This window comes from Stigmatopora argus, chromosome 6 (genome assembly GCF_051989625.1).
Source record: "Stigmatopora argus isolate UIUO_Sarg chromosome 6, RoL_Sarg_1.0, whole genome shotgun sequence".
Lineage (NCBI taxonomy): Eukaryota > Metazoa > Chordata > Actinopteri > Syngnathiformes > Syngnathidae > Stigmatopora > Stigmatopora argus.
The window spans coordinates 12,603,347-12,630,921 of record NC_135392.1 but is presented as its reverse complement, the minus strand read 5'-3'; the positions used below and the strand labels follow the sequence as shown (position 1 = coordinate 12,630,921).

At 42.7% G+C, this 27,575-nt stretch overlaps 2 protein-coding genes across 3 annotated transcripts; one reads left to right on the top strand and one right to left on the bottom strand.

The window, feature by feature from the left end:
* Nucleotides 1-884: 884 nt before the first annotated feature.
* LOC144075548 (uncharacterized) lies at nt 885-3,518 on the top strand. Of its 2 annotated transcripts, XM_077602691.1 has the most exons (3): nt 885-1,028; nt 1,370-1,519; nt 2,361-3,518. In XM_077602691.1, the coding sequence occupies exons 2-3, from the start codon at nt 1,372-1,374 to the stop codon at nt 3,047-3,049; spliced, it is 837 nt and encodes a 278-aa protein (XP_077458817.1). In that variant the 5' UTR covers nt 885-1,028; nt 1,370-1,371; the 3' UTR covers nt 3,050-3,518. The 2 variants fall into 2 exon arrangements, with proteins under 2 accessions (XP_077458817.1, XP_077458816.1); XM_077602690.1 differs by lacking the exon at nt 885-1,028 and having other exon boundaries at nt 1,037-1,519.
* An 845-nt stretch (nt 3,519-4,363) lies between these two features.
* trim62.1 (tripartite motif containing 62, tandem duplicate 1) lies at nt 4,364-27,361 on the bottom strand. Its single transcript, XM_077602689.1, has 6 exons — nt 27,278-27,361; nt 25,824-26,332; nt 11,608-11,703; nt 8,700-8,956; nt 8,414-8,529; nt 4,364-6,772 (listed from the first exon to the last, which is right to left on the bottom strand). Exons 2-6 carry the CDS (start codon nt 26,229-26,231, stop codon nt 6,222-6,224), a joined length of 1,428 nt encoding a protein of 475 aa, XP_077458815.1. The 5' UTR covers nt 26,232-26,332; nt 27,278-27,361; the 3' UTR covers nt 4,364-6,221.
* Between the last annotated feature and the right edge of the window lie 214 nt (nt 27,362-27,575).

Below are 27,575 nucleotides of genomic sequence, written 5' to 3'. Positions count from 1 at the left end.
CTAACAACAACAAAAAACAACAAACGTACAATATCGATAGCATCAAAAATGTACCAAATGTGTATTCTTATAATGCTTAGGGCAAAAAAAAACAAAAAAAATCAACAACAACAAACGATGATAACGTAAGCGTCAAAAATAGACATTTCCTAAAATGCTTCAGGCAAACAAAACAACAACAACAACAAATGACAATAACATGAGCATCAAAAATGTACCAAATGTGACATCTTAAAATGCTTGCGGCAAAAAAAAAAATCAATCAAAAGAAAAAAACAATGATAACACAAGTGTCAAAAATGGGATTTCTTAGAATGCTTGTGCCAAATTAAAAAAAACGACAATAACATTGATATCAAAAATGTCATTTCTGAAAATGCTTGGGGCAAACAAACAAAAAACAACAACAAACGACAATAACATTAATATATTAAAAAAATCATTTCTTAAAATGCTTGGGGCAAACAAAAAACCAAGAACAACAAACGAGAATAACATTAATATAAAAAAATGTCATTTGTTAAAATGCTTGGGGCAAACAAAAACAACAACAACAACAAATGACAATAACGTGAGCGTCAAAAAATGTAGCAAAAGTTATTCCTTAAAATGCTTGTGGCAAAAAAAAACCTAACAACAAGCGACAAAAAATGTACCAAATGTGATCACTCGGGTCAAACAAGTTCCTAAAAGACCATAAAAGCCAAAGAGGCCCCGGGGCGCCCCCGACACACTAAATGTATTAACATGCAGTGAAATCCTCCCTTCCCTCCCCGTGTTTCATTCTCATTTTGTTTGTCCTGACACGCTTTTCTCGCAAGGCACTCACTTGCCCGACAGGTTCCCCTTCTTGTCTGTTCAAACAGCGAGCGCCACGCCCGCCACTGCTCCAGGTGCGATCCGGGAGGCAACAGGGGAGGGGTCGGCGTGGAATTAAGCGCCAGAAAAAAAAAAGTGGGGGGCGGGAAGGGATAAGCAAGACAACGCGTCGACAAGCTCCCACTGACATGCGGCTCTGAAGGAAACAGGTCATGGAAACATCTTTTTTCTATTTCGCGGGTGCCCGAACGGTCTTCCAAATCAGGACGTAAATTGGGATGACCTCCAACTGAAATGTCCTTACCTGGCTCAATTTTGTTGGCCGACAAAGTGTCACCATCGGACACTTAAATAAGGGCATTTCAGTTGGGAAAAAAATGGAGTCAAGCGCGTGCAGGTCTTCTTTGGGATAGTAAACAGTGCAAAGTTCAAGTATCGACCACCTAGCGTCAGATGACGATTAGGACGAAGTGAAGGAATAAAGATCGCTTACCTTGGGACGTGAAAGCGGAGATAAACCTTTGTTTTTGCGCCTGGTGTGTATCCGCAGACATGGACGGCACGTTGGACGGGGCGTCGGTGCTGTGCGTGTTCAAGCTGGTGTGCGGCCTGGTGTGCTTGCCCTCGCTGGCGACGTCACGCAGTCCGGTGGCGTTCTGCGCCGGCTGCATCCTCATCTTCACGGACTTCTTGCTCGCAGGTGCGTATCTTGGTTTTCTTCGCCATGTGCGTTTGCGGCCCCGCCAAAAAATTTGGCTCTTCCAAGACGCAAGTGTCGACGCGTACACCGAATGAAAACGACAAGACAGTACCCGTCGAACGAGGTGAAACTGATTGAAAGATTTGAAGATGTATCCAAATATCGCAATCCAAAGAAGTTAAAGAACAGATGGAGTAACCATAAAAACAGGGGTGTTGCTTCTTGGGAATGGCCGGCCAACAAAAATGTGAATGGCAAAATTGGCATTAGTTACAATGAAGTAAAACAATGTTGAACAAAAATATCAATTCCACTCGACAGCCTTGTCCACATACAGCAACATTTTTATAATAGTTGCTCTCTATAATAGTTCTGAGATTGACGGTTCAAGCCCAGGTCCGGTCTGGACCTTCCTGTGTGGAGTTTCAATGTTCTCCCCAGGCTTGCGTGGGTTTTCTCCGGGTACTCCGGCTTCCTCCCACATCCCTAAAACATGCATGCTAAGCTAATTCATCACACTAAATTGTCCCTAGAGTGTGAACGCGAATGGTTGTCCTTGGTCTCCTTGTGCTCTGCGATTGGCTGGCCATCGATTCAGGGTGTCCCCCGCCTGGTGCCCGTAGTGAGATGGGATAGACTCTAGCACCCCCGGGACCCTTGAGGATAAGCGGTTCTGAAAATGAATGAATTACACCTGAGAAAGCGTCACAGTCTAGTGATAGTCTAAAATGTGGAAGGTAATGTGATGGTTTGGGGCTGCTTAATACTTCAGGAACTGGACGGCATTCTGCGATTGTTGCTCTTCGGAAGGGTAAAAATGTTCAATTGTGTCTTTGTGCAGTCTGCCTGAGCCTCTTGGGCATCTTCGAGTCATGGCTGAACGTTCTGCCGCTTCCCGGCGACGTGGTCGCCCTCCGCTTCCTGCTCTTCCTGAGCTACCTCTACGCCATCGTGCTGACGCTCCTCACGCCGCTGGTGGCCGCGGAAATGCTCTCCAGACACCTGTGGTTGACGAGAGGCAAGGGGGTGGACGAAGAGCGTGAGAAGGCTCGTCTTTTCGACGCCTCGGGCTACCTGTGCTGTTTGTCGGCATGGGCCACCGTGGCGCTCAGCCTGCGATGTCAATGGCGGTCGGAGGACGCGAGGACGGTGGCTTGCTTGGGCGCCGGGGGGTCTCTGATGTACTGCCTGCCCAACCTACTGGGCCCCCGGCCTGCCCCTTTGGGTCCTTGCTGGGACGTGGCCTTCCTCTGCTTGGTCCTGGTCCTGCTCACGTGCCTACTCCTCCTCACAGCCGTGGCCTGCCAGGGGAAGAAGGGACACGCAACCTTCGCTCCCGGGGACGCTTGGCGGGGTCCAAACCTGCCGCTGGCCTTACTGGCCGTGCTCGGCGCCCTGGTGCTTCCCGTCTACCTGGGGGTCAATGTCCTCCTCCTGAGGAGCATGGAGACCCTCCTGGAGGCCTGCATCGGCTTCTTTCTGGCATGCTCGCCCCAAAGCGCCGCCGCCACGGCCGCCGTGCCCGTGTGAAGCAATCGGACGCCCATTGAAAAAGGGATTACGGGATTAATATGACATGCGGGGTCCGTGTTTACACAAGGGCAGTGGAGTGCTGGTTAAATGCTGAGGAAGCAAGTTGAGGGAGGCTTGCCGGCTAAAACCAAGGAGGATTACGAGACAGCGTCGACAAGTAAAAACCCCCCAACTGTTCCACTACAAACAAGTTTTCCAACTCGGCAGGGTTTTGGACAAGTCCCAATATCGAGGGTTTTTAAACACTAATTCATTGAGTTGATCAGCTCATGGTGTATTCAAAAATAAATGATCAAAAATCGCACAGATCCGCAACTATTGAAATTTATTCAAACCTTATAATTTAACTTAATTTAGGCTGCTCAGCCTCACAAGGGTCGCTCGCAGGAGTGCTGGAGCCTGTTTTGAATTGGTTGCCAGGTCACTATAGGCCTATTCGAATTGTCCAATAAAATGATTTATGTCACGGTTTGCCTCTGCCTTGTCATCCAAGGTAATGCAATGAAGACTAACTAACAATGGCATCTTTGATTGCATGGTTAAAACGGGGAAGTACCACCGTTGAGTTGTTGACACAAAATGCAGGTGAGCAAAGAAAAAAAAACGGTAGGGAGATTTGATTAAACGTTACACTGGAAATGACATGACTTGACGGATTGAAATGTATGAAAAAGGAATGATGTCTCAATTGAACTTAAAGTACAATCTGAATACTATCAATATCTACCAGTTGACAATTCTTCTAAAACGTCTTGCAAATCTTTTTGAGATGTTGCCACAAGAAAAAGTGCCAAAAAGCCATGTTGCAAACAGCTGTTGTTCCATTCGCGTCTGTTACTTGTGGGTCTTGCGGCGGTTTTTGTTGCATATGTAAACAAAACTTGAAACTGAACACTAACATACTCCCATGCTCATGGGTCGCATTAACACGCCTTCACCACTAGAGGACGCCAAATATTTCCTACGGGAGCCTGGGGTTGGACTGGTGGGTGGAGCCTGACTCAGAGGCCTGGCAGTGAATGATGCTATTTTTGTGTCAATGACGGCAATGGACATTCTCGGAAATTTTAATCATCCTGACAAGGATGCATTCGTCAAAGGATATCAATTATGGGATGGATTTCCATGACAATTCACCAACGCACATCAGTCAGGCTCACAAGGAGGCAACGTAAAACGCTGTAATCCTTCCTAATCCTCAGTTTTTTTTCCTACTGTTTGATTCCTTTAGTAAAACAGCTGGCTGTAATCCAGCCCGGCTCCCACCAAAAACCTCATGAACGCCAAAGGTGAGAAATTGCGGCACGCTAATCTATTTACAAGTAATTTATTGGACACGGGACATTTCTCCGCAAACTCCAATAGCATCGTGTCGCACATTAATCTCATTTAAATAGAACACAAACGACATCGACGAGTCACCAACGAGAGGCCCGATCGTTCTGCTATTTTTTGTTTTTGAAGCAAACAAAATGATCGCAATCGTCCGGACCGCAACCACGACAAATCGGTGCGAATCAGCGAGGACGAAAAGACAAACATTGTGGATGAAAGCCGAGCGGATCCCAAAAAAAAGGAGCTCCAGATGGGCTTAATGAGGGACGGGCTTGGCTGGATTCAAAACGTAGCCAGCATGGCGGATTTGGCCGCGGGACAAGAAGCTCTTCGAACTCATGTCCACATGTGTCCATTAAGCCGGGCGCAACAACAAGTCACAATCATCTGGGATTTCGTCACATTGACGTCTTTGCGTGATTACATTTCAATGCCATTTAAGACAATCAATCTAGAAAACATTGGCGCCCGATGATCGGTGCCGACCCCCACCCGCCAATCCAAAAGGATTGGATCTCTATACAAGTCACCGTCAAAATCTAGAGCTATGAAAAAAGAAGAACTCAGTGACGTGTTTTAAACAAAGTATACTACACATTCGAGATTGGAACAAATCATTGATTTTTACCTTTTGAGGAATTTGAAGTTAAAAAAAAGCCTTCAGATTGGGAACTAAACCCCAATTTTCTTCAAAATTTCAGTTTACCCTGGTCTTCCATTTTCTTTCATTTGATTGATATATTTCTATGGCAAGCTAGAAAATCATACATTTACCATATTTTTGGGACTCTAAATAACAACTGAGTACAAGTCACACCAGACTAGACCAACAAAGAATGAAAAAAAATAAGTATAAGGCTCAGACACAGATAAACAATGAAAAAGAAAACACAGGAGATAGTCAAGTGTAATACAATCTCGAGGTTGGCCACATTATGATTTGTTAAAATTTGACTTGCGCAGCCATAAAGTATTTCCCTTTCACTTTTAAAAGCGAAATCCCTGACACTGTAATTCATTTATCGCTTAATAGCAGCCTCACTTGTGGACAAAAGTACACAAAAAGACGGAAAGCAACATGAGTGATGAAAAAAAAAAAAACGACCTGCCGTTGAAAATAACCAATGTAAATTGGAGCCAACTTTTCAGGTGGGCCAGGACAGATTTGGTCCAATCACACCTTGAGGAACATCTCTCACTACTATGTTGTTGCACCCTCATTGCCCACCAGCACAAGTCATAGATAGACAATCCAACAAAGAAAAGTAATCTGGAATGGTCAGGATTTGGTACAAAACGGATGATGGGAGCCCCTTATTAACTGGAGGGTCATCTCAATTCTTCCATTTTCTGACATAATATACTGACCACCAGGACAAGACCAATTCCTCGTGAGGTGAAGACACGAACACAAGCATCCTGCGTCTGAATGGAGTGCGGTTTCAGGTTTAGCCCCTTTTTACAGTCAGTCAGATTTCCCAGACTCCAACTTTTCCGTCACTTGCTAACCTTTCCACCCCGTTTCCTACAATCTTGAGCGACAGTCATTACAAGTCAGACACCAATGAGGTTTCTCGTTGGGAAAACAGAACAAAGCACTGCAGTTTGCCATGGATCGATGACTAGTGAGAAAGACTCCATCTCCTCCGCCAAGCCGAAAAGTGCGAGTAGACCGACAGAAACTGAAGACTGCAGCCATCCTTCGCCTCCAATTTACGATGAATCTCAAGTTTCGTCTCACCACGACAGATAAACACCCGACTGTAAACATTTCCCGGACATCTTTCGAAAGCCGCATCTGCCGAAACGATGACCAGGACCATCACCCGGAGCTCTAAAGGCGCACAGTGTTAATTCGCAGTGGCTGCACATTTTTGCCGTTGGCGTGACTTTGGCCCGGACTGAAGTAAGGGAAAACCTTCATGGGGAACTTCTCGCGGTAGGTGTAAAGCCAGGACATGTCATCCGCGTTGTAGAAGATGAGCAGGCCTTTGGGGTAGTCCAGGTAGACGCCCACCTTCTCCAGCTTGCTCTTGACGTTGAGACGGGTCCAGGGTTCGGTGCAGGCGCTGTATTGGTTGCCGTCGTGCATGACGATGCAGTAGAAGCCGCGGCTGGGTTGGATCTGGATGCTGCCCTTGCGGCTCACCGTCTCGCTGGCCACGCCGATCATCCACTGGGTCTTCTCCGACACCATCACCTCCCAGTAGTGGACGCCGGACGCGAATCCCTCGGCGCCCAGGACCGACACCTCCACGTCGAAGCGTCGCGGCGAGTCCTGCAGGGGCTGCGGGTGGAGGTTCCCGTAGGCCACGATGGTGCAGTCGTCCGAAAGGATCAGTCTTTGGTGAGCCGTGATGGGGTCCAGCATCAACGCGGCGGGCACTAACGTGGCAAAACAAAGGGCGGGGGGTGGATTTTACAATAGGTGCGACAATGTCACATTTTTTAAGCAGCACATAACAAGTTTAGCATTTCTTTACATGGAGAGGAAACCTTTCCTGAGGGTCTGTTCGCTCTGAGTGCCCTGAAAGAAGCATTTTGCGAGATGCTGTACCTCAGCACCAACCAACGGACACAGGGAGCTCGGATATTAAGACTGCATACACGCCAGGAAAATTCTTAGTCTGCGTTCTTTGGTCCGGACTAAAAGTTCAATGAACCCCTTTTTCTTGTTGGTGCGATTATTTTCCACATTGCAATATTCACAAGGTTCCCAGGACTGGACAACATCCCCACCCATGTGCAAACATCGTTGAATCATTCTCCAAAACGGTAAAATCTGTGAGAATAAACCCACCGAGCTGTGAAACTAACCATAACCACACAACTTTCTCATAATGCTTGTGAAAACTGAAAGTTATTTTCGGTCTTATACTGTATCTTAACAACTACAACCAATTGACACTTTGGAGCTCATTTTTCATTTTTAGTGACCCAAATTTAGTGAAGTGTCAATAGAATTTTTTTGGTTGTAGTCCTTCGACATGGAGACTGGACAGTTTTTGTCTTCACTCTTTATTTACATTGCCAACTACTACTTTTAGATGTGAGGATTATCCAACTCAACTTTCTCCAACCGATGCAGGGGAAAAAGGAAAAAGTTTGTGAAAGTGGGGGAGGACACGTGCTGATTATTTGATGTTGACACTGTAGGGAAGTCTTCCCCAAAACCATTTTGATCTTAAGTGCACCCTAGTGAAAAATGCCTTCTGTTTTTAATGTGGGTGAAAAGGAAAAAAACAGGCAATCGCTGCGCACGCTCCCAACTCAGACATGACTGATAGCTCGTGACATCTCAGTACGCCCACCTGGCGGCTCCACTTTAACATGGCAGGTTTGGGAACTTAGCGCTTTTCTGAAAACGATTCAAGTTTCTTCCGACACTACAAGGCGTTTTTTTTTCGGCATTTCCTCCTCATTTGAACTGACATGAATGCACCCTCAATTGTCGTTGTCAAAACAAGTCATTTTAAGATCTCTCACCCAAACCGGCTTGTAATTTTGCACGAGAGACGAGAGTTAAAAATAGCCAAGCATCCGGACGCTGGGCAAAAAATGGAGCTTTTACCACTTATACATCGTGTTCGGTGTTCGTTGCAGTCATTAAAGATTTACAGTCCAAAGCGTGGGTTGTGAGAAGCAAGCGGTAGTAAAAAACAAGCGCTTCACTTCGAGCCTTGTGGTAAGAGCTACGCTTTGTTCTCAGCCAAACGCTAGATGAAGGATGATGGGAGAGCATCTTCGCCACTGATAGATTGCAAACAATTGTTCCATTTGGCTTTCAGTCAAGGAAAAAAAATAAAATAAAAAAATAAACGCCGCCCCTTCACTGCAGCAGGGCGGATGCAGGACTAACTAAAATTCCTCAGTATATTATTCGAATCATCTTTTTCTAGAGCGATTGATGGAGTGAGGCAGAGTTGCTTTCGGTACTTGGATTGTTTTACTTGAATGATGCAGCTCTCCTGACGTCAAATCGAATCGTATCGAGCTGAGCTATAAATTCAATTTGTCACTACTTACCTGGAGAAATATCCTGGAAGAGCGACTTCCAGATGGTGTACTGCAAAGGCCCCATATACTTGGACGTCGGGAAGTCCTCATAAGTCAGATTGGTCTCGTGGATCTTCCCTTTAATCCTGCAACGGAAACAGATCGATGCTCGTCTAAACCTTCTCAATTGGCCGTCGTTAATAAGGCAGCACCTGGCTCGCCATCGGCTGATTAATCTTTGACGGCGGTGAAAGGCCTCGCCGTTATTAGCATTAACACGCGAGTCTTCTTCATTTGATAAAGTTGTTTGCCTTACCGGTCGGACGTGATGGCCACTCCCTCCAGGAAGTCATGGCGCCCCGTCTCGTCGAGGCGCTCCTGCAGGATTTGGATGCCCTCCTTGACGTCGCGTAGCTGTTGGCTGTAGCGTTGGATCTTGTGCTCGATATCGGTTAGCTTACGCGCCGTGTCCATCTCCAGTTCTTCCAGCATGCTCTTCTGACGCTCGCGAAGGAAGCGGTGAAGGCGCTCAAAGGCATCGCCAATGGTGGCGCGTAGACCTTTGGCTGAGGACTAGAAGGGAGAAGAAAAAGCAGGTCAACCTCGGCATTCTGTGAATAATACAGTAATCCCTCGATTATCGCGTCTTCACTTATTGGGAATTCACCACTTCACAATTTTTTTCCGCTATTATTTTTTTTTATTATTAATTTTTTTAAAGTTCATAAGAATGTGAAAAACCACGCTGAAAGTCGTAAGCGGAAGCCACTTTTGCTACTAGGACTCAGCACTGAAGAAAAAAAAAGTGTGAATATATATATATATATATATATATACACACATATACACACATATATATATATATATATATATATATATATATATATATATATATATACACACATACATATACATATATACACATATACATACGCATATATATGTATACATACATATACACACATACATATATATACAAATATACATATATATATATATATGTATATACATATACACACACATACACATATATTTTTTTTTTAATTAATAAAAATATGAAAATTCACGCAGCAACTAATAAGCGGAAGCCACTCTTGTTACTAGGACTCACCACAGAATAAAAAAATATATAATAGGGGTGACCCTACTTTGAGATTTTTCGATTATCGCAGCCATGTCTGGTCCACATTAACCGCGATATCCGAGGGATTACTTTAATGCTAATTTTCCGCTGAATAATGTATTTATTTCATTATGTTATTTTGGAGTTAACAAGGCAAGCCGAAATAGTTGAACAGCAGAAAATGTGCTTTCCAAAAGGAGGAGTAATCTAGACAGACTCCAGTCAGCCCAACAGTTTGCTGGGAACAGCATGTGGTAAAGCAGAACGGTTGAGCTCGCCGATTCAAGAGGTAAACAGAAGGGATCTCAAAGAGAATGAGTCATGCGGGCGCTATCAGCGCCAGCGTCGCAAGCGGCAAAACAAAAAGCAGTAAGCAGGTTGTCAAGTCTTCGCAGCCGGGATGCTCCCGATTTCATATTTTGTTCTCAAATTCTTTGTGCATCTTGCATCATCATCAAGGATCAGTCTAGTTTTTGTTCTTGCCCCAATTGGGAATCTTTGATCTCTAAGAACATCTATGTACGTTTCAAATGATACCAAATGTGCAACGACTTTTCATTTGCCAGGCAAAGCTGTTCCATTTTAAGACAGTTTCAACGAATGCTTACAGGCATGTCTTCATCCACTGCAAGACTGAAGAAAAATCGGAGTAGTCCTACTTTTCGTCCTGTGTTTTGGGGTCTCTGGAAAAGGAACCTTTTTCATACGCACTCTTTGTTGGATGACAGTCAACACCTGCACTATGCGAGCGAGAATCGATCCCACACTGGCTACAAGAAATATGAAACAACACTTCACCAACACTGACCTTCAAAAGAGAACGTTGATAAGGACTTAACAGTATTCCCCCGTTTTTCGCGGTGTACTGCAGAAATATTTCTCATATTCCTTCTTGGACGCCGGAATGTAGTGATTGTTTTTATTTGTTAGATTACAACTATTATGAGCCTCTATTGCACAAAAGCTAATCTGTCTTGAGACACTATCCATCTCTCCTCTGAACTTTAAAATTTAATTACAGAGCCCTCTAAATCCCCTCCCCCTTTCCTAGTGCGAGGGCAGACAGACTCTCTGCGGGAAGCAGTTAAATGCGGCGATTTGTCAAATACGGTGACAGTTATGACATTAGGGTGGGCTGCGTCTCAGCCCACCTAGCTAGTTGATGAGCTGAGTGGGCGGATGAAACAGCTCGACAATCAGTCTCACTGACATGCCGCTGAGAGGCGGCGGTATGCGACGGTACCGAGCAGGTGTCGGGAGCCCTTGGAGACCAGGGACAGGCTGTGTGATTAGCAAAACAAATCCCCCACGGGTAAGACAAAAAGGACCCTACAAACTATTGAATGTATAGCGAAGTGCCCAGACAAAGTGAGGTGGAACTGAAACAAGGATCCTTGTTGGAAAGGAATGAAAGAAAAGAGGCCATTTCCTAAAGGCGCAAGAGACGAACGCAGTGACGGACGGCATGCCCTTCGTCCAGGCAGCGGCGGCAAATGGATGGAAATCTAATGAGATTAGCGCACCGAAGAGTGGCTGAAAGGACCGTATCCCGCAGTTAGGGAATATCATCAGAATGGCTTGGTGTCGCTCGCTCTGACGGAAGACGATGTGACGTTCCAACTTTGCGCAGCAGGTGTTCTGAGGCATTTTTGTGTAATCTAGCGCAGTGTGCGATGGTAACTGTCGCTGGATATCTCCAGGGAAGGCGTGCTTCTTTCTGCCATAGATGGAAACAGACATCTGCTCATCCACAATGTTCAAATGAGCATCAGTCCTGGCGAAAAGGGCGCGGGTGGTGCATTGCGGGCTTTACAGTTTCGTCTTGGGGAAAGAATCCGGTTGAACGTTGCAGTGAAAGATTCGTGTTTCGGTGCGAATTAAGTGTCAAAATCGGTTATGTCAAAGATTTACTTTTTCGTTATGAAAGTAGTGGCGCTGAAAAGCAGTCTAATTTGACTGGAATTCTGGATGAATGGTGGCTGATAATAAACACACCAAAATATCCACAGTCTAAGATCAGTCCATTTTGTTTTCTAAAAATACAGTATTTGTTTCTTGTGTTTTTTTCAGGTTCGCAATGGAAGAGGAAGTGCTGCAGTACCTTGGTCTCAGTGAGCTGTCTCTGTAAGAGCTGCAGGGCCTCGGTGTGACCCTTCTCGCTGTCATGCAGTGTGGCCAGCTGCTCCTTCATCTCCCTCTGCAAGCCAAACAAAGGACAAGCAAAGGCCACGTCAGCCAAATTTGACCAGGCCGAACATATTTCGACTAGTAGATACAGGGAGTCCTCGGATTTCAACGTCCTGCAACCTTTCAACTTCGGGGGTTACGTCGTTAGCGTAGGAAGGAAACTTGGTTGTAACACCATTCGTGGCGAGATAACACAATTCCCAACTACATGCTGCCGTGTTTATCCGACTTGGTATTGTTTGTTGTTCCTTCTCGCTCTACTTTGGCACAGATTAAAATTCACGGCGAGAAAACAAGGAATGCACAAGGCGAGCCAAGTTGTGAAAAGATTGTGTGAAATCCCGTGAAAATGGGGCTCGTCCCTCGTCGGGGCTGACTCCGGATATGTTCGACCGGCTTCGCGTCGACTCGCACGAGGAAACGAGACTCTGCGGGGACGACTCCGGCTGTCACGAAGAATGCAGGTGCACACAGATCCCGTAGGGTGGAACATGCACGCACATATGGGACGAACAGATGTTTTGTTTGTTTTTTCATTTTTTAAATTAGAACCAGGTTGATGTTGTTTGGCTCAGTTCCTTATAAAGTCTTATTTAATGACCGTATTTTCCGGACCATAAGTCACACTTTTAATGCATACTTTGGGCTGAAACTTATACTCCGGTGTGATTTAGGATTTTTTAAAAATACACTTACAGTCGTGCAAAGGGCACTTTAGGTATGCCCTCCATTTCCAGAGTTGGTGGAGTTGTTCAGAAGTGATAATGAAAATGAGGACTATTGGATTTATATTTGAAGTGAGATTGAAGGTTTGGTAAACAAGATATGGTGTTTCGTTTAAGCTGTACAGTCTTCCCTCGATTATCGCAACTTCACTTATTGGGAATTCACTTCTTTGCGATTTTTTCCTGCTATTAATTAGTTAAAATAAATAAATTAATATATTTTTTAAAGTTCATAAAAATGTGAAAATCCTCGTTTAAACTCGCAAGCGGAAGCCACGCCCCTGCCTTCCCCTTGCTACTAGGACTCAGCACTGAAGACAAGAAGAAAAAAAATGTAGTTATAATAAGGGTGATAGCGGCGATTTTTGGATTATCACGGCCATGTCTTGTCTACGTTAACCGCGATATTCAAGGGATTACTGTAGTTAACTTAATTTGTAACATTAACGGATGTTTATTTATCGTGTTGTTCTCTATTTTATTATGACTATAATGTGTACCATAATGTTTGTTCTCGGCGACACAGATCATACCCCCAACGATGTCACTTACTTTAGTTGGTAGCAGGTTGTGCTGAATTGATCTAGTGAAACTATCTCCTGGGTCTATCAAACTGGTGCAACCAGTGTCAAAAAGGCCATTAAAACTTGTCTCTCCACACCTAACCAACCCACTTCAGTGACATTTAAGTGTCTGTTTTCTTAAAAACCCTGAAAATCCAAATTTCGTAACTCACCCATTCGCGTAATAAAAAATTCGTAACATGAAACATTCGTACCTGGAGATATTCGTAAGTAGAGGTATGACTGTACCGTGGGGTATTTTAGCTGCAACTGATTGTGACACTTATCGCTATCCACTAAAATAATGGGCGCATCAGTGGTGTCCATGTCAGCCATCTTTTCGTGAAATTGCTTCTAATTTACAGCCAAACAAACATAATAAAAGCAAGCGTCATCTCTTTCCCAATTCCACAGTTAAGCTAATCGTGTCACCTCCCTCGAACACCTACGACAGCGCAAATCCCCCAAATGGAGCTGTCAGCTCAAGCAACTCGGGAAGAAAATCACTCAGGTACTCCTAAATAGGAGAATAGATCTCTGCTGACAGGGGAAAACCGCAACAATTAAAAGCATCTAATGGGAGGTGCGCAACAGGATGACTTAACACACAAGCAATTCATTAGTGTGTGCCGGAAACTCCCGGAGCGCAACAGCTTGCTGGAGAATGAGTTGAAAAGGGCCGGCGGACGGCCATAAAAAAAAAGAAAAAATAAATAAATTTAAAAAAGATGCCGCATTTCTCCTCCCAAGGATGCGGGAGAGGAAAACAAATGTATTTTCTATGGGGCGGGGCAGGGAGCATGACTCTCCTTGTAATGATGGCAGTGCGGCAGCTGACAGAGCGAGCGAGAAAATGTGCTATTGTGTTGAACGACGTGGGACTGACTGGTGCAACAAGCGGCAACGATTAGTACCGACCGGGAGAGCTGATGCACTCTGCGACTGAAATCATTAAATCAACTCCTCTTTGGAACCTCAAGGTGATTTTCCATTTGTTTCCATTTGAAGGAGATCATCCACTTTTCAATCGCAGTCCAGATTGAACAATGTTTGGAAAATCTCTTCAAGTTAAAGAAAATAAAAGTGATGAGATATGGTTTTGCTGCTATGAATTGATCAAAATTGCAATGATGTGCTCAAAAATGGTCGGCCTGGTTGAAGCCTTGCTACAAGAGACCGGTATGGTTTGATTTATGCTAGTTGGCAACAGGTGGTTCTAGAAAGAGAAAACAATTCTAGTAGAGAAAATGGCTTTTTGCTCAAAGGTTTGATGTTCCCGTCTAAAAATATCTGTAGGCTTGATTATTTCAAGCTATTTAAAAGGCTTTCTAAAAGGTGCAATTGAATCATCTTTTTTGATTAGTCATTCTGCTATCGACACAAGAAAAGTCCCTCAAGTGTCCTCTGGACATTTTCTTTGGTAGCGAAAAGCGCTCCAGTTTTATTACAAGTCCTGCATGAGGAATTGAATCTGAAGTGCCGGTGCATTGCAGATGGCCCACGAACTATATCAAATAAAAAACCAAACAAATAAAAAAAGTTGGCTGAATCCTAAAAGGCCTAAAAGGGACGTTTGTCTTTGACTCTCACCTGTCCGTCTGATAAGGCGGAGACCAGTTTGACGTGACACTCCGCCACAACGTCAGCAAAAGAAAGAGCTGATCCCGTCAAGCGCCCTCGCACTGTTTTTAAAACACCATTCACGATCAAGTTTCACTCTCAATATTCCCTGCTGACCTCTCCCAGTTGAAATGGATTGGACGCTCATCAGCGTCAATGCCAGCTATTGAGTTCTCCTGAATCCAGCTGTTTATTTTTATTTTTTAATCATTAGATAAAAACTGGCAATCCCTGTTTGAGCTTCACAAAGGCAATTTTAACAAGATGACTAGTAAAAGCCTAACGTTGTCAGATTGGATCATTTCACGTTTGTATGTGCATGACACTAATAACGATGAAGGCCGTCAATTTCAAGGCTCACTTGTCTCTCTCTCCTTCGTGCTGAAGGGCTCTATTCATTATTTATAGCGTCTGAAAGTGCACGCTTCCCCGTGGCCGTGCATTAAAAGTCAACACAAATCCCTTCAAGCGTCCATACTGATGCCGGACGGCTTTATTATTCTCTGCCTCTCCTTCAGGAAATACGGGAGAGCGTTGGGTCAGAGTGAAAAGAATGCACATCCACGGCCATGAATAATGATTTTTAAAAGCCTGTAGGATGGAAAAGATGCACTAAATACTATCCGACATCCCACGGACTTGGGTCCCATATGCGGGTTGACCCGGGATGAATACTTGGAAGTCACACAACACGAGGACAAGCGCACTTGGCCGGTAGCCATGCGTACGTTGGCACGAGATAAAAGCCAGTTGACGTGGAACAAAGTGGCTTTCGCGCTGGCTCTATTGGCTTAGGTAAGTTTCAGGGCTGTCAGAATTTATGGATTATAACGTTCATCAACAACAGCCATATTTTTCGGACGGTAAAGCGCATCATCAATGAACTGGATTATTTTCGTGCAAAAGATGCGCCTGAATACGAGGCGTGTTCATGCATCAATAAACTGGATTTGTCATTAGTTTGATTTTTTTTAAATCTTTTATCATCAGTAATTTATTTATAGGTTGACAGGAGCAGTATTACGCACAACCAGAATTACCATAAAGTGCAGTGCAATAATGTGCAATATTTTAGATTGTGCAATATTTTAGACTTTTTAAATTACTTATTTATGTTTTTATTGGGAAACACGCACTTTGTGTATTAGCACCACAAATTTCGTTATACGCAGCTGTTGAATAATGACAATAAAGGCTTTTGACTTGATTGATTGCTTTGGATTATGGCGTGCAAATCTGTCATCTCAGAGGTTTGAGAAATTTAGAATTTTTTATTTAAATACTTATATTGACTTCATGTTGTTTATTTGGGTCAGACTTCATCACGAAATGACAGAAATTCAAAATATATACCATTTAGTTAAACTCTAAATACAAAGTGTGTTGTATCTGTTATAAAGCTGTGTAGTGAAAGTCAATTGGGCTTTACACCAAAGGTGCGGTAAGCGAAGTTGTCGGTATATAGGGCACCTCATGCAAATGATGACTTAAGGCTCTGACTTCATGGAACGAGGAAACTCACGCGGTATGCAAATGCGACAAACTGGAGTGGCCCAGGAAAACAACACGACTTGACAGGCCCTAAACTGCAAGGAAATATTTTTAACAAGAGATTGCACTGCACTGCATTCTGTTCTCATCCATTCTTTCGTCTACACTGTCAAAAACTCCACTTCCAACTGATCTCAAATTCACACGCAAACAGCTTCCCAGCATCGTGTCTTTCTAATTTTGGGTTTTAATTTCCTCCTGACAAACAACCCAAGAGGTGGCAGAGTAAGGCTCGCGTGGATATGAATGCACAACAACATGCTTTCATCTCTTCACCCGCACTAGCTGGGAAATGCGTTAACGGCCTCAAAATGACCCTTTATGATTTGTTTGACTGCCAGAGGAATTTTACAACAACCATCTGCATGCCAAAAACATCTTTTTTTTTTAAATCCTCTTAGCATTAGTCATAGCCAGAGTAGTCAGCATGTTATTAATATAAAACCATGTAGAATGTCAAAAATGCAATTCACAGTGTGAATGTGCGATGGCACTTGTGTTTGATTGAATGATTAACCCATTCACTGCCATTATATTTGCTACATGTTGCTTAGGGTAATCTATGCTACACATTTGGACTGACGCTTGATCCACGTCCCTTTCAGAAGAACTGCTTCACATTAGCATTGCTGCAGGGAAGCTCATTTGTTATACATTGACATTCGAGCAATACGTCGCAGCCCCGTGACAGCCTCCGCTTATTAGCCTGAGCATCAACATAAATGGAAATGGGTACCTTAATGGCATTATGGGTAATGGAAAGGGCAGTGCGAGGAATGGTAGTAATGCTCGTTGAATGGCAAATAGCGCAAATCTGTGCTTGAATTGCTAACATAATTTAGAAAAGCTGACAACAAAGCGGTCACAACAAAGTATGGATATTTCCGAAACAATCTATTGGTCAACAATCCTTACCTAGGGAAATTTGTCACTGAATGGGGCGACCGATCTTTGGTAACAACTTTAAAATGTTTCCCTTCCCTCAAAGGATCAGTAAATACATTGGTGATTACTTAGTAAAGCTACTTATAGTAAGGTAGCATGTGCTAGAACTAAAATGTCAGAATTCTCAATTTGGTAACAATTTTAAAACGTTTCACTTTCCTCAAAGAATCGGTAAATATATTTGTGATTACTTAGTAAAGCTACATATAGTAAGGTAGTATGTACTACAACTAAAATGTCGGAATTCTCAACTTGGTAACAACTTTAAAATGTTTCCCTTTCCTCAAAGAATCGGTAAATACATTTGTGATTACTTAGTATGCTACTTATAGTAAGGTAGCTAGAACTAAAATGTCAGAATTCTCAACTTAAAGATCCTAATTTTTCCTCTTTCTTGGAGCAAACTGTTGGTTCCTTGTTATCCACATATTTATTTTTGTTAAATAGATACATACCTTAAAAAATCAATTTTCAGTAGATATGGAAGCAAGATTTCAATACATTTACACGTGTATGATTTTACACCTCTCACGTAGCTATCATGTTATAATTTCTATTTGATCTTATTCTATTTTGTTTATTGTGTCTGCTGAGAGGTGTTTAGGCTAATCTGAAAAAAAAGTCCAACTACTCTACCCGATTATCATGACAAGATTTGCCTGATTCATTTGCCAAGACAACACTGAAATGAAGACTATGGGAGTGCCCTTAGCTTTGCCTGAGTCACTCCGTGTTCCTCCTCCAACAGGACTGCATCTGAAAACACCGGTTGGCAGGCAAACAGAGATTACGACTGCAATCACTCTCTCAGTTAGACAAAAGAGGCGTTTGATAGGTAAACAACCTGAGGCTTCAATTGCGGAAGGGACGGTTGAGCGATTGGGAGCTGAAGTGGTGACTTCCAACAGCAGTTGGTCAAATTAAATCATCTGCTGCAAATCACAGCGACTGGGAATTACCACAGATTATAGTCCGGCCGTGCCTGCTGCCAGGGAACAAGGGCCTTTAATCTGTTTTAATTCCCCAGCTAATCAAGAATTCAGCAGAAGGCTGGAAGCCTGACCAAAACATTAAAGTGACGTGGTCAAAGCTTGTAGGATACATATTTATATTATCGTTTTACCGGGCTGTCTGCCTTTGAAGGGAGTTGGAGTGAAAGCAACATCATTCGCTGTCTGATCACATGCATTTAATGTCAGCTGTGTGCTGCTTTCACTCCTGATCTGCATCACATTACTTTGAGGAAAGGCTTTGACACTAAACCTCGCTTTAAACTGCGCAACTTGGAATACGCCACATTCCTCTTTCCATTACTCAGACAACCAGCAAAACCCAAAATGAATGTCAATGCGAAGGTGCTAGCGGTTTTGGATAAATATTTTCTAAAACATATGAATCAGTGTTGAATTTTGGAAAGGAGACATCACTATAGGGCGTAGTTTACAGTTCTCGCAATATTGGTCGTATTCTTTTGGGCTTTTAATGAAAAAATAAAAACAATATTGAATGTGGTATTGAAGAATGTTACTGTTCTTCAGGGAAAACTTGATTTGAAAACACAACAACTAGTAGCAAAAAGGGTCTTGATTTCATTTACCCCACCCACGGTTGGATCTTTACAACTGATGTGATTTGTTAACTTGATTTTTCTTTTGTTGTAGTAAACCTCCTTGATATCTCTTACAATTGATGGTTGACAAATTGTTTTTGGCAGCGTACAAAGACCACAAGCCTCTGAGTGTTTTATATTTTTGGCTTTGCTCATTTTAATTAGCACTTGAATGGTTTCATCCATAGAATATTAACATTGAACAGAATATTGATCTTTGTGTGGAGTGTTATAGTTTACCTAAACAACATTGGACTCATTTTGAGGGACAGTTTAACATCAGTCAAACTATAGCCTATTTGTTTGAGTTATTACAGTAATCCCTCGAATATTGCGGTTAATGTGGACCAGACATGGCCGCGATAATCGAAAAATCACGGGGTCACCCCTATTAAAAAGAAATGGTTACGACTTTCAGCGTAAATTTTCACATTATGAACTTTAAAAATAAGTGTCTTCAGTGCTGAGTCCTAGTGGCAAGCGGAAGATATGGGAGTTGCTTCCGCTTGTGAGATTCAGTGTGGATTTTCACATTTTTAACTTAAAAAAAAACAATTTTAAAAAAATAATCCCCAGAAAAAAAATCCACAATGTAGTGAAGCCGCAAAAGGTGAACCGCGAAATGGCGAGGGATTACTGTAAATATGTTGTGGCCGTTCTGAAAAAATTCAATCCAAGATGGCCAGCCCTCTTTGGAAGTCACCTTGCGGGGCTGACTAAAACCATATGGTTCTCCAACATACTAGATTATCAGCACACATTAGCCAGAAATTGCTTTTAGCTCTCTTCCATCTTTTAACCATCGACGCAATTATTCATGCCTCTTATCCAATGGCTGAAAGACCACGCGCATGCAACTAATGCATAGGATGTGCGGCATTTCTAATGCACTAAAGATCCACCTACTTCTGGCTCTCACTTAAGCTAAGTGCGGGCCAAAAGTAATCATCTTAACAAGACAAAAAAAAATGTTGCCTTTGATGGATGCGCTACCAGCTCTACTTTCTCGCATAAGTGCTTCTGTTTATCTCTTAATCTGCCGACGATACGTGCGGGGATAAACACACCGCCCGGCCACGTGCGACCTCCGTGTTGTCACTAAAAGAAATATCTTCTCACATAAGATCCTTATGTTTTCCATATCGGGTAGGACGGAGAATTACTCATTAATCGCTGATATCTCAAGCAATTTCTTGTGGCAAAAATGGCAACAACAAAAAAATGGAGGCAATCCCAAGCTAAATTGGAGTTGCTTGGGGGCTTTTTGAAGCAATGCAAAAACACAAGGGCAGTGGGGGCGGCATCCGTGGGTGCCCTTGAGAAGCCCTGACTCATTATTGCGGCTGCACAGCTGAGCGAGCGAGGTGACAGCGGCAGCGACGGGGGCGACGCTCGGGAGATGGAAGAATACTTCAAAAAGGTGATGAAGACCGCCTGCCGCTGTGTTGATGCAGGTGGCAGAAATGCAAATAAGATGACATATTTCACCAGTCTGGCAGCGTGATATTAGGCCAAGGAGACCATATCCTCGGTGCATTTGGATGCTCTCAGTGTGGCTTTTTTTTTTCTACGACACATCCGACCGATGTTGTTATTCCTTCATGTGCCGTCTACTGTAACCATCCAGTGCCCAAATATATGCTCTAATTAACAGCCTTCTCTGCCTATCATGCTTCTGGATTTTCGCTGCTATCAAGTGGAGTGTAAATACTTCTTTAGGGCAAACACACAGTGGGAGTGCTTGGTAAAACACAGTCTCAAATCATTCAGAATTTTGTGACATTGTTAGGCTGAAAAGCAGGGCTCAACAATATGTGATGTAGTAAATGTTTACATGGAATTTTCTGTAAATTCTTTGGTATTACATCTGAAAAGGTACGATTTTATTCTGGAATGTACAAAATTATAGGATTAGTAGGTGCAGCAGATTCAATGCAATTTTTTTGGTCAACCTGTTTAGTATGTCATTTTAATGTATGAAAAAGGACAAATCTGTAGTTTGTTAAAAAAAAACCAGAGGATTTCCAGAATCACTGTAATTGACAGGCATGGATTCTGTTAATGGCAACATTTAAATTTTGCATTCGAGTTTGCGCAATGAAAATTAGGATGACTACGGATTAATGTCTTAATACCGACCACATGTAGCAGCACTGCTTTCACGCTCACCCTGTCACACCCTAATCTGACCAGAGTATTTAGAGTGATTGGTGTTTGAGACCTCTCTTTTCCATACAAGTTTTCTTTATGGATTTTGTCCAATTATTTGTCCCTTCAAAAAGATGAATACCATCAACTCTGACATTACTGCATCTACCAGCGACACGAGACTAGGCATTTTCGCAAAAAAATGATCTAAACACCCTTAGAGTAAAACGACGAAAACCCGTCTGTATTATGCCTAATAGCTACAGTGCAAAACTGGTACAATAAAAGTCAGAATACAAAATCTCAAAGCCTAATTAACTCTCCTGACAACATGAACTCATTTCTTCACAGTCTATTATTCTAGTCCAACTCCTTAGAGGGTATTTGTCCCAAATTTGAAGATCCACTCCAAGCTGCACGTACGAAGGTCACGTCCAGAGGAGAGCTATACATCATGCGTTGAGCCTCTCGCAGTGGAATTATTGGATTTGTTCCAAATCCAGACAAGGCATATACACTTTCAGAGCGCTCAGATTGCAACGCCTTCTCTTCATGTTGAAGTCAGTGGTATTTGAAACTGTCCTTTGCACTGCTATGATGTCACAGTGTTTACACATCAGCCACAGCTACTTCCAATACCACTATCCAGTTTAGAGAGCTTTTATAACAAACAAGGCGTGCAGTATCAGCGTTTACCTTTACAAAATCTACCGCAAATGACGTCAACGGGAACATTGCTGGGAAACCTTGTAGTTGTGCATTTACGGAGCGTCAGGTTTTCTTTGGGCGCTTTTGAAGGTTTGTCAGCGCCTTGTGAATTTGGCCAAAGATTTTGGTATAGCCCCTGCATGCAATACGTCTCAAGGCCGGAGGTCAGCTGTATGACGTGCCAGGTTAAGGAGATTACAGGCCAATCAGAGGCTGCCCTCTTCAGTGGCCAACAGGTAGCAAAACACTCCGTTCAATGTACAGGCTCATTGCGAAAACAGTGAAGTCAAACAAATGTGCCACTTTATTTAATTTGGAATGGGCCAAAGTTTATTCTTAACACAGTACTTATGCCATCGCTGGACAGGTTCTGGTGTTTTGAATGTAGGCGTTGTGGTCAGGGTTAAGGCTACAACAGGGTCTCTCTCAGAATCGATTTTAACGTCAATACGTACAAGATGATTTGATATGAATACCAAAATGGATAGCAGTTGTTTATTGGTACATTGTGTACATTTTTCAGGCAGGTTTGTACCAATGCAGTGATGTTTTGGAGAGGAACCCTGTGAAAAGGGCTTACTGTAAACTGTTTCACTGAATTCAAGTCACTGAAAATGGTTGGCTCGTGTAGTCACGCCGATTTCATGAAATGTGCTCGATTTTCTGGGCAATTTCTTACAAGTCTTTCCTTTGTCGCAACCTGCCTAGGGCTTGGCTTGGCTCAGTCTTCACACCTAACGGTCTTGTTTGTGTACTCTGGAGAACAACTAACAAGTCTTTTAGGCAGCCATGTAAACAATCAGAGTCCTCGGTATGTGTCACTAAAGTTTAAATTGAGATTAAAAAAATATATATTGAGTTTTGTACACCTCTGTCAGATCCTTATTGTGTTTATTTCTGTGCAGTGTGTATAGACTGTTCGAAAACAGAATTGAATATCCCCTCGGGGGGAGGCTAACAAAAGGTCACGCTTGTTCTTCTTTCTCTTATTAATGAGGCTTTTACAGGAGTAACCGGAGTAAAAACAAGACCTTGGGCCACATTTGGAGCATCTTATACGCACTCCAACATAAATGTCCCTTTTTTCTTTGCAAAAGAAGACAAACAACGACATAGGCACACTGCAAACTGTGTCCTAACGTGTTTGAAATCCACGTCGCAAGCAGAGTAGAATGATTGGTCACGATGCCCGCATTGTGTCAGCGTCTACTGCTGGTGTGGAAAGACATTTCTTGCAGTGATCACCAAACAAACCACAGTGAGTCAGCGAAGAAACAGTTTGTCGAGAGTGCAATTCAATGAGATGTTGATTGCCTTAGTTGTAACGACTTTGTACCCTATGGATGCTATATTTACTCCATATATTACAGAAAATGTTAGCTAATCAAGTCATTGGCTGCAATTGACATTCAATCTACAGTAATACCTCGACATACAAGTGCCTCGACATACGAGCAATTTGAGATACAAGTAAAATTTCAGGCAAATATTTATTTTGAGATACGAGACAAATTTTGATATACGAGCATACAGCGGACGCGAGAGGCTGCTCATAAGAACATCATGGGCACTGTCTTTCTCCCTGCAATTCCCTCGTGTAATATCTGCAAGCACTGTGGAGAGCATTGCATTTTTCAGTGTTTTTTTTTCCTCGTTAGTCAGTGCGAATGGCGAGGCGATCGCTAATACGAGAGGAGTATATACTACTTCTCGTTGGCAAGTGGTCGTGCGTTATGCTATTGTGAGGACATCTGTGTGCATCATTTTGGGAATATTGTGAAGGGAAGACAAAAGCAAACAACCCTCGATAGGTTGCATCTGAAAGTCAGGGTGGAGGCGGGGCCAATAGAGCCAACCCAAGAGAAGAAAGGTATCAAAATTTAAAATAACATTAGAATTAAGTTTAGTGTAATGTTAGATTAAACTTATTTTTGAGTGTGTCTGCATCGTAATCCAAGTTCATTTAAATGTGTTTATGTTATGTTACGAGCGCGTTGCCGTGCAAAAAGTCCCCACCCTCTCTCTACTCTCCACGAAATCTGTCTAATTTTACTACAATTAAACACATTTCAGCACTGTTAAACCACTAGTTATTTGTTACTTTGTTAATGCATGGCGAATTAGAACAAATTAAAATGTTTTTCCAATCCAATATCCTGTTTTTGGTGGGGTTTTTTCAGATGGCTGGAACGTATTAATTTGTTTTTAGTTCATTCCTATGGGAAACATTCATTTGAGTTACGAGTAAATCAACATACGAGCTCAGTCCCAGAACGAATTAAACTCGTATCTCGAGGTACCACTGTATCTCAACTGGGAGTCAAAAGGACAAAAATCCTTCTTGAACAATTTGCGTGTTCTGAACTACTAGAACGCTTCTCAACGGCAGAATATTTGACCGTGACAGCGTGCCACTCACTATTGATACTACAAATAGGAAATAAAAATACTGCCAGTGCGTTACAGCCTCAACATGTAATTTTGGCACTTGAGCATAGTTGATTGCGCCCGCAGGCGACGTTCTTAAATTCACTTCTATCCTACTTGCAGTTCCCATTCGCTTGTTGGCAAGGCAACAATAGAAGAACTTACACAAGAAGGCCGCGTCATTTTGTGTCAGACATGCATTGTTTGCAAAGACATCCTGTTTGTCTTGTACAACAACAACAACAACAAAAATCCTAAAACTGCAGGACACTGCTTCATTTCCAGTGTTCATACTTCCTTTCAGCTCAGAAAATCTGGGAAGACTCCAAAGCTCTGGTCAGAATACAAAAACGACAGATTGTTGAAGAGCTTCCGAGCTACTGAACAAGCTGTGGCGGAGTCCGGGGGAAAGAGAAACATCTTGTCGCCGATTCCCTTGGCTATCCCTGCGTAATTTGAACTTTTCTCATCCTTCCAGCGAGCCACGACTGCGAGCCAAACCGTTCTTTCGGTAGAACATCCTTAGTCATTTTGACATCTTATTTGGACAATAAACATGTGCTGCATCATCTGTCTGTTACGTTTCAGAAGAAAGAATATTTTTTGTGTGTGGGCTGTGTTATGTGAAAAGGTCAGTGCACTGACTCAGCTGCAACAATAATAAAAAAGGTAAGATTATGTTTTTATATGTTTGTACATCAGGTTATGAGCATGTGTTATAAGGATCAAGAATGGTCTGAAGTAAAATGTCTGAAATGCTAAAATGGGTTTTTACCACATGCCATATATGATTAAAAATATACAAATTATTTAGTTTTTAAACTCATTGGGTTTTGAAAATCTGATTGCAAGTCAAAAAAAATTTTTTTTTTTTAAATCTGACATGCACATGATTTGCTTTTGCGTACCAAACAAATTGATGTGATTGTCAATTGAAGTCTATTGAATCAAATTTAATTCCAGCAAACTTTGTATTCGTCTCAAACAAGTTAACATTTAGCCAAAGTAGTCCTTGATCTAACGCACAGGTGTCAAAGTGGTGGCCCGCGGGCCAAATCTGGCCCGCCGCATCATTCTGTGCGGCCCGAGAAAGTAAATTATGAGTGCCGACTTTCTGTTCTAGGATCAAATTCAAATGAAGATTATAGATGTAAATTGTATTTTCTGATTTTCCCCTTTTTAAATCAATAATTGCAATTTTTTTCTTGTGTTTTTAGTTCAAAAAGCATTTTGTCAAATCTTTTTTAAATATTTTCTGTTTTCCACTTTAATATTGAACGTAAACAAATATTTTGTTTCCTTTTGAAATGAAAAACAAATGATTAAAAGACGTTTTCCCTTACGAAGAAAATAAGCTCAAATAAACATTGTTTTAGATCTATAAAAAAACTGAATATTTAGGGCTTCTGATCCATTTCTTTTAATCCGATTCAAAAAGAAAAATCTAAATATCATATCTAAAAAGGTCCGGCCCACGTGAAATCGAGTTGACGTTAATGCGGCCCGCGAACCAACATGAGTTTGACACTCTTGATTCTAACGGGTTACACCTCTATACAAAGAGAATGTCTGCCATTGACAGCAACAGACGTCGAATCGGGCAGTGATCATTTTTCCAGCAGTTTGTTTTGCATTTAGTTCAGAACATGATAAAAACATGGCACTCACTACTCAATGTAGCATGAATACACGATTGCGGTTTTAGCCTTAATGTACCATGGTCCGTTTCTACTCACTTAACACATTTAAATTATTTATTTAGGGATGTTAAATAAATAGCATTTGCACAGCAAGTGACACGGTGACAAGTCGAGATGAGAAAAGGCGAACTGACCTGAATTTCTTCGTACGCCTCGTCGATGGTGGTGACCTGGTGCTGCTCGTGGAGCGCCGGCTCGTCGCAGAAGAAACACACCAGGCTCTTGTCGGTGAGGCAGAAGAGCTTGACCTTCTCGTGGTCCTTGCAGGGATACGAGCTGCGCTGGGCGTTGAGGATGGCGTCGAGCGGGAAGGCCGAGTAGCGCTCCACGATGTTGGACAGTTTGAGGCTGGGCGACAGCAGCGGGTCGGCGAAGCTGCGCCGGCACTCGGGGCAGTCGCGGGCGCCGTGCGGCTCCTGCCGGCTCCAGTGCTCCGTGATGCACTTGCGGCAGAAGTAGTGCTCGCACCCGAAGCTGACCGGGTCTTGGTAGATGCTCAGACAGATGGAACACAAGAGCTCGTCCTTCAGACAGCAAGCCATTTGCCAAGAAAAGGGGGAACCTGCGCTTTAGTCTTCAGTTCGGCACTTCACTGCCATGGAGGAGGAACAATTTGGAATCCTCCTGGGCTTTTCTCAAATTTCTGTTGAATAGTAAAAAATACATCCTGAACCACAGCGCAATTTTGGGTTAATCTGTTACTTGGAGTAAGATTGCAATGTCGTGAAAACTGCGACTAGGTTAGTTCCGGGACCATGCAATCCAGATAAAATGGAAAAACTAGACCATCATTCCACAAAGAAGAAGAGGAACATGATACAATAATAAAAGGACAATAATGGTTGACTTTTTGTGTTTTGTTCATGCCATTGTGCCGATTAGTCAGTGGGACTTCCCCGTTAACAAAGCAAAGATATCTGTGTACTACTATATAATGACAAAATGAACTTTAGGGCTTTGAGGATGATAAAAGAAGAACTAGAAAAGCGGAATTCGAGTCATTGTCGATGTTGGGCATGTTTGTATTCAAACTAACATTATTTAACCCTTTTTATGAGACTTATTGATGTTATTCCCTGCCATTGAAGTCCAATCCATTTTGTCAGCAAATAACATTCTTTCGCACTACTGTGAATTTCAACTAGTTGGACGTCAAATCCATTTGAAGTGGGAGCGATCCAGCGAATAAACATTTGTTCGTTCCCCGTCAACCTTCCCACTTCAAATCGATTGGACGTCTACCGGCGTCAATGGCAGCCAAAGAGTTGAAGTCACCTATTCGTGAGGTTGATCGACTAGGCAAACATCGCAAAAAAGGTTAAACACTCAGAGGGAAAAGCAGAGGTTTATCCCTGGGTCATTTATTCCTCTCTTTTTTGCCATGGCGTGACTGTCAGTGAACCTGACATATCAACATAAGCGAGCACAGACACCAGCAAGAACAGCGAGTGTCCCTTTAAATATTCCTTTAACTAGCAACACGTGAAGCCGGAAATTTCAAAATGTGGCGTTCGGAAAAGGATGCTATACAATTTCGACAGTGACTAAAAGAAAAGTCTTTTAAAGCGAGAGCAAATGTTTGGCTTACCAGGAGACGTGACACTAGATGGGCAGCTCCTCCGAGGTAAGTCTCGACCAGGAAGGAGAGAAGCACTGAGAGGCAACAGGCGAGACCAACTGGCCGCATAAACGAGGGATGCTCGTGGTGTGATATATTTATTAAAAGTCAGTAACTTGTCTCTTGGTATTAATAACAAAAACAAAGTCAAATTATAATCATTTTTCATTTCATATAAATGAAATTACTGGGGCAGCGTCCTAGTATAGCATTAAAATTAAAACAATTACTCACACGGATCCCTCAAATAGTTGAACATTCCGGATAA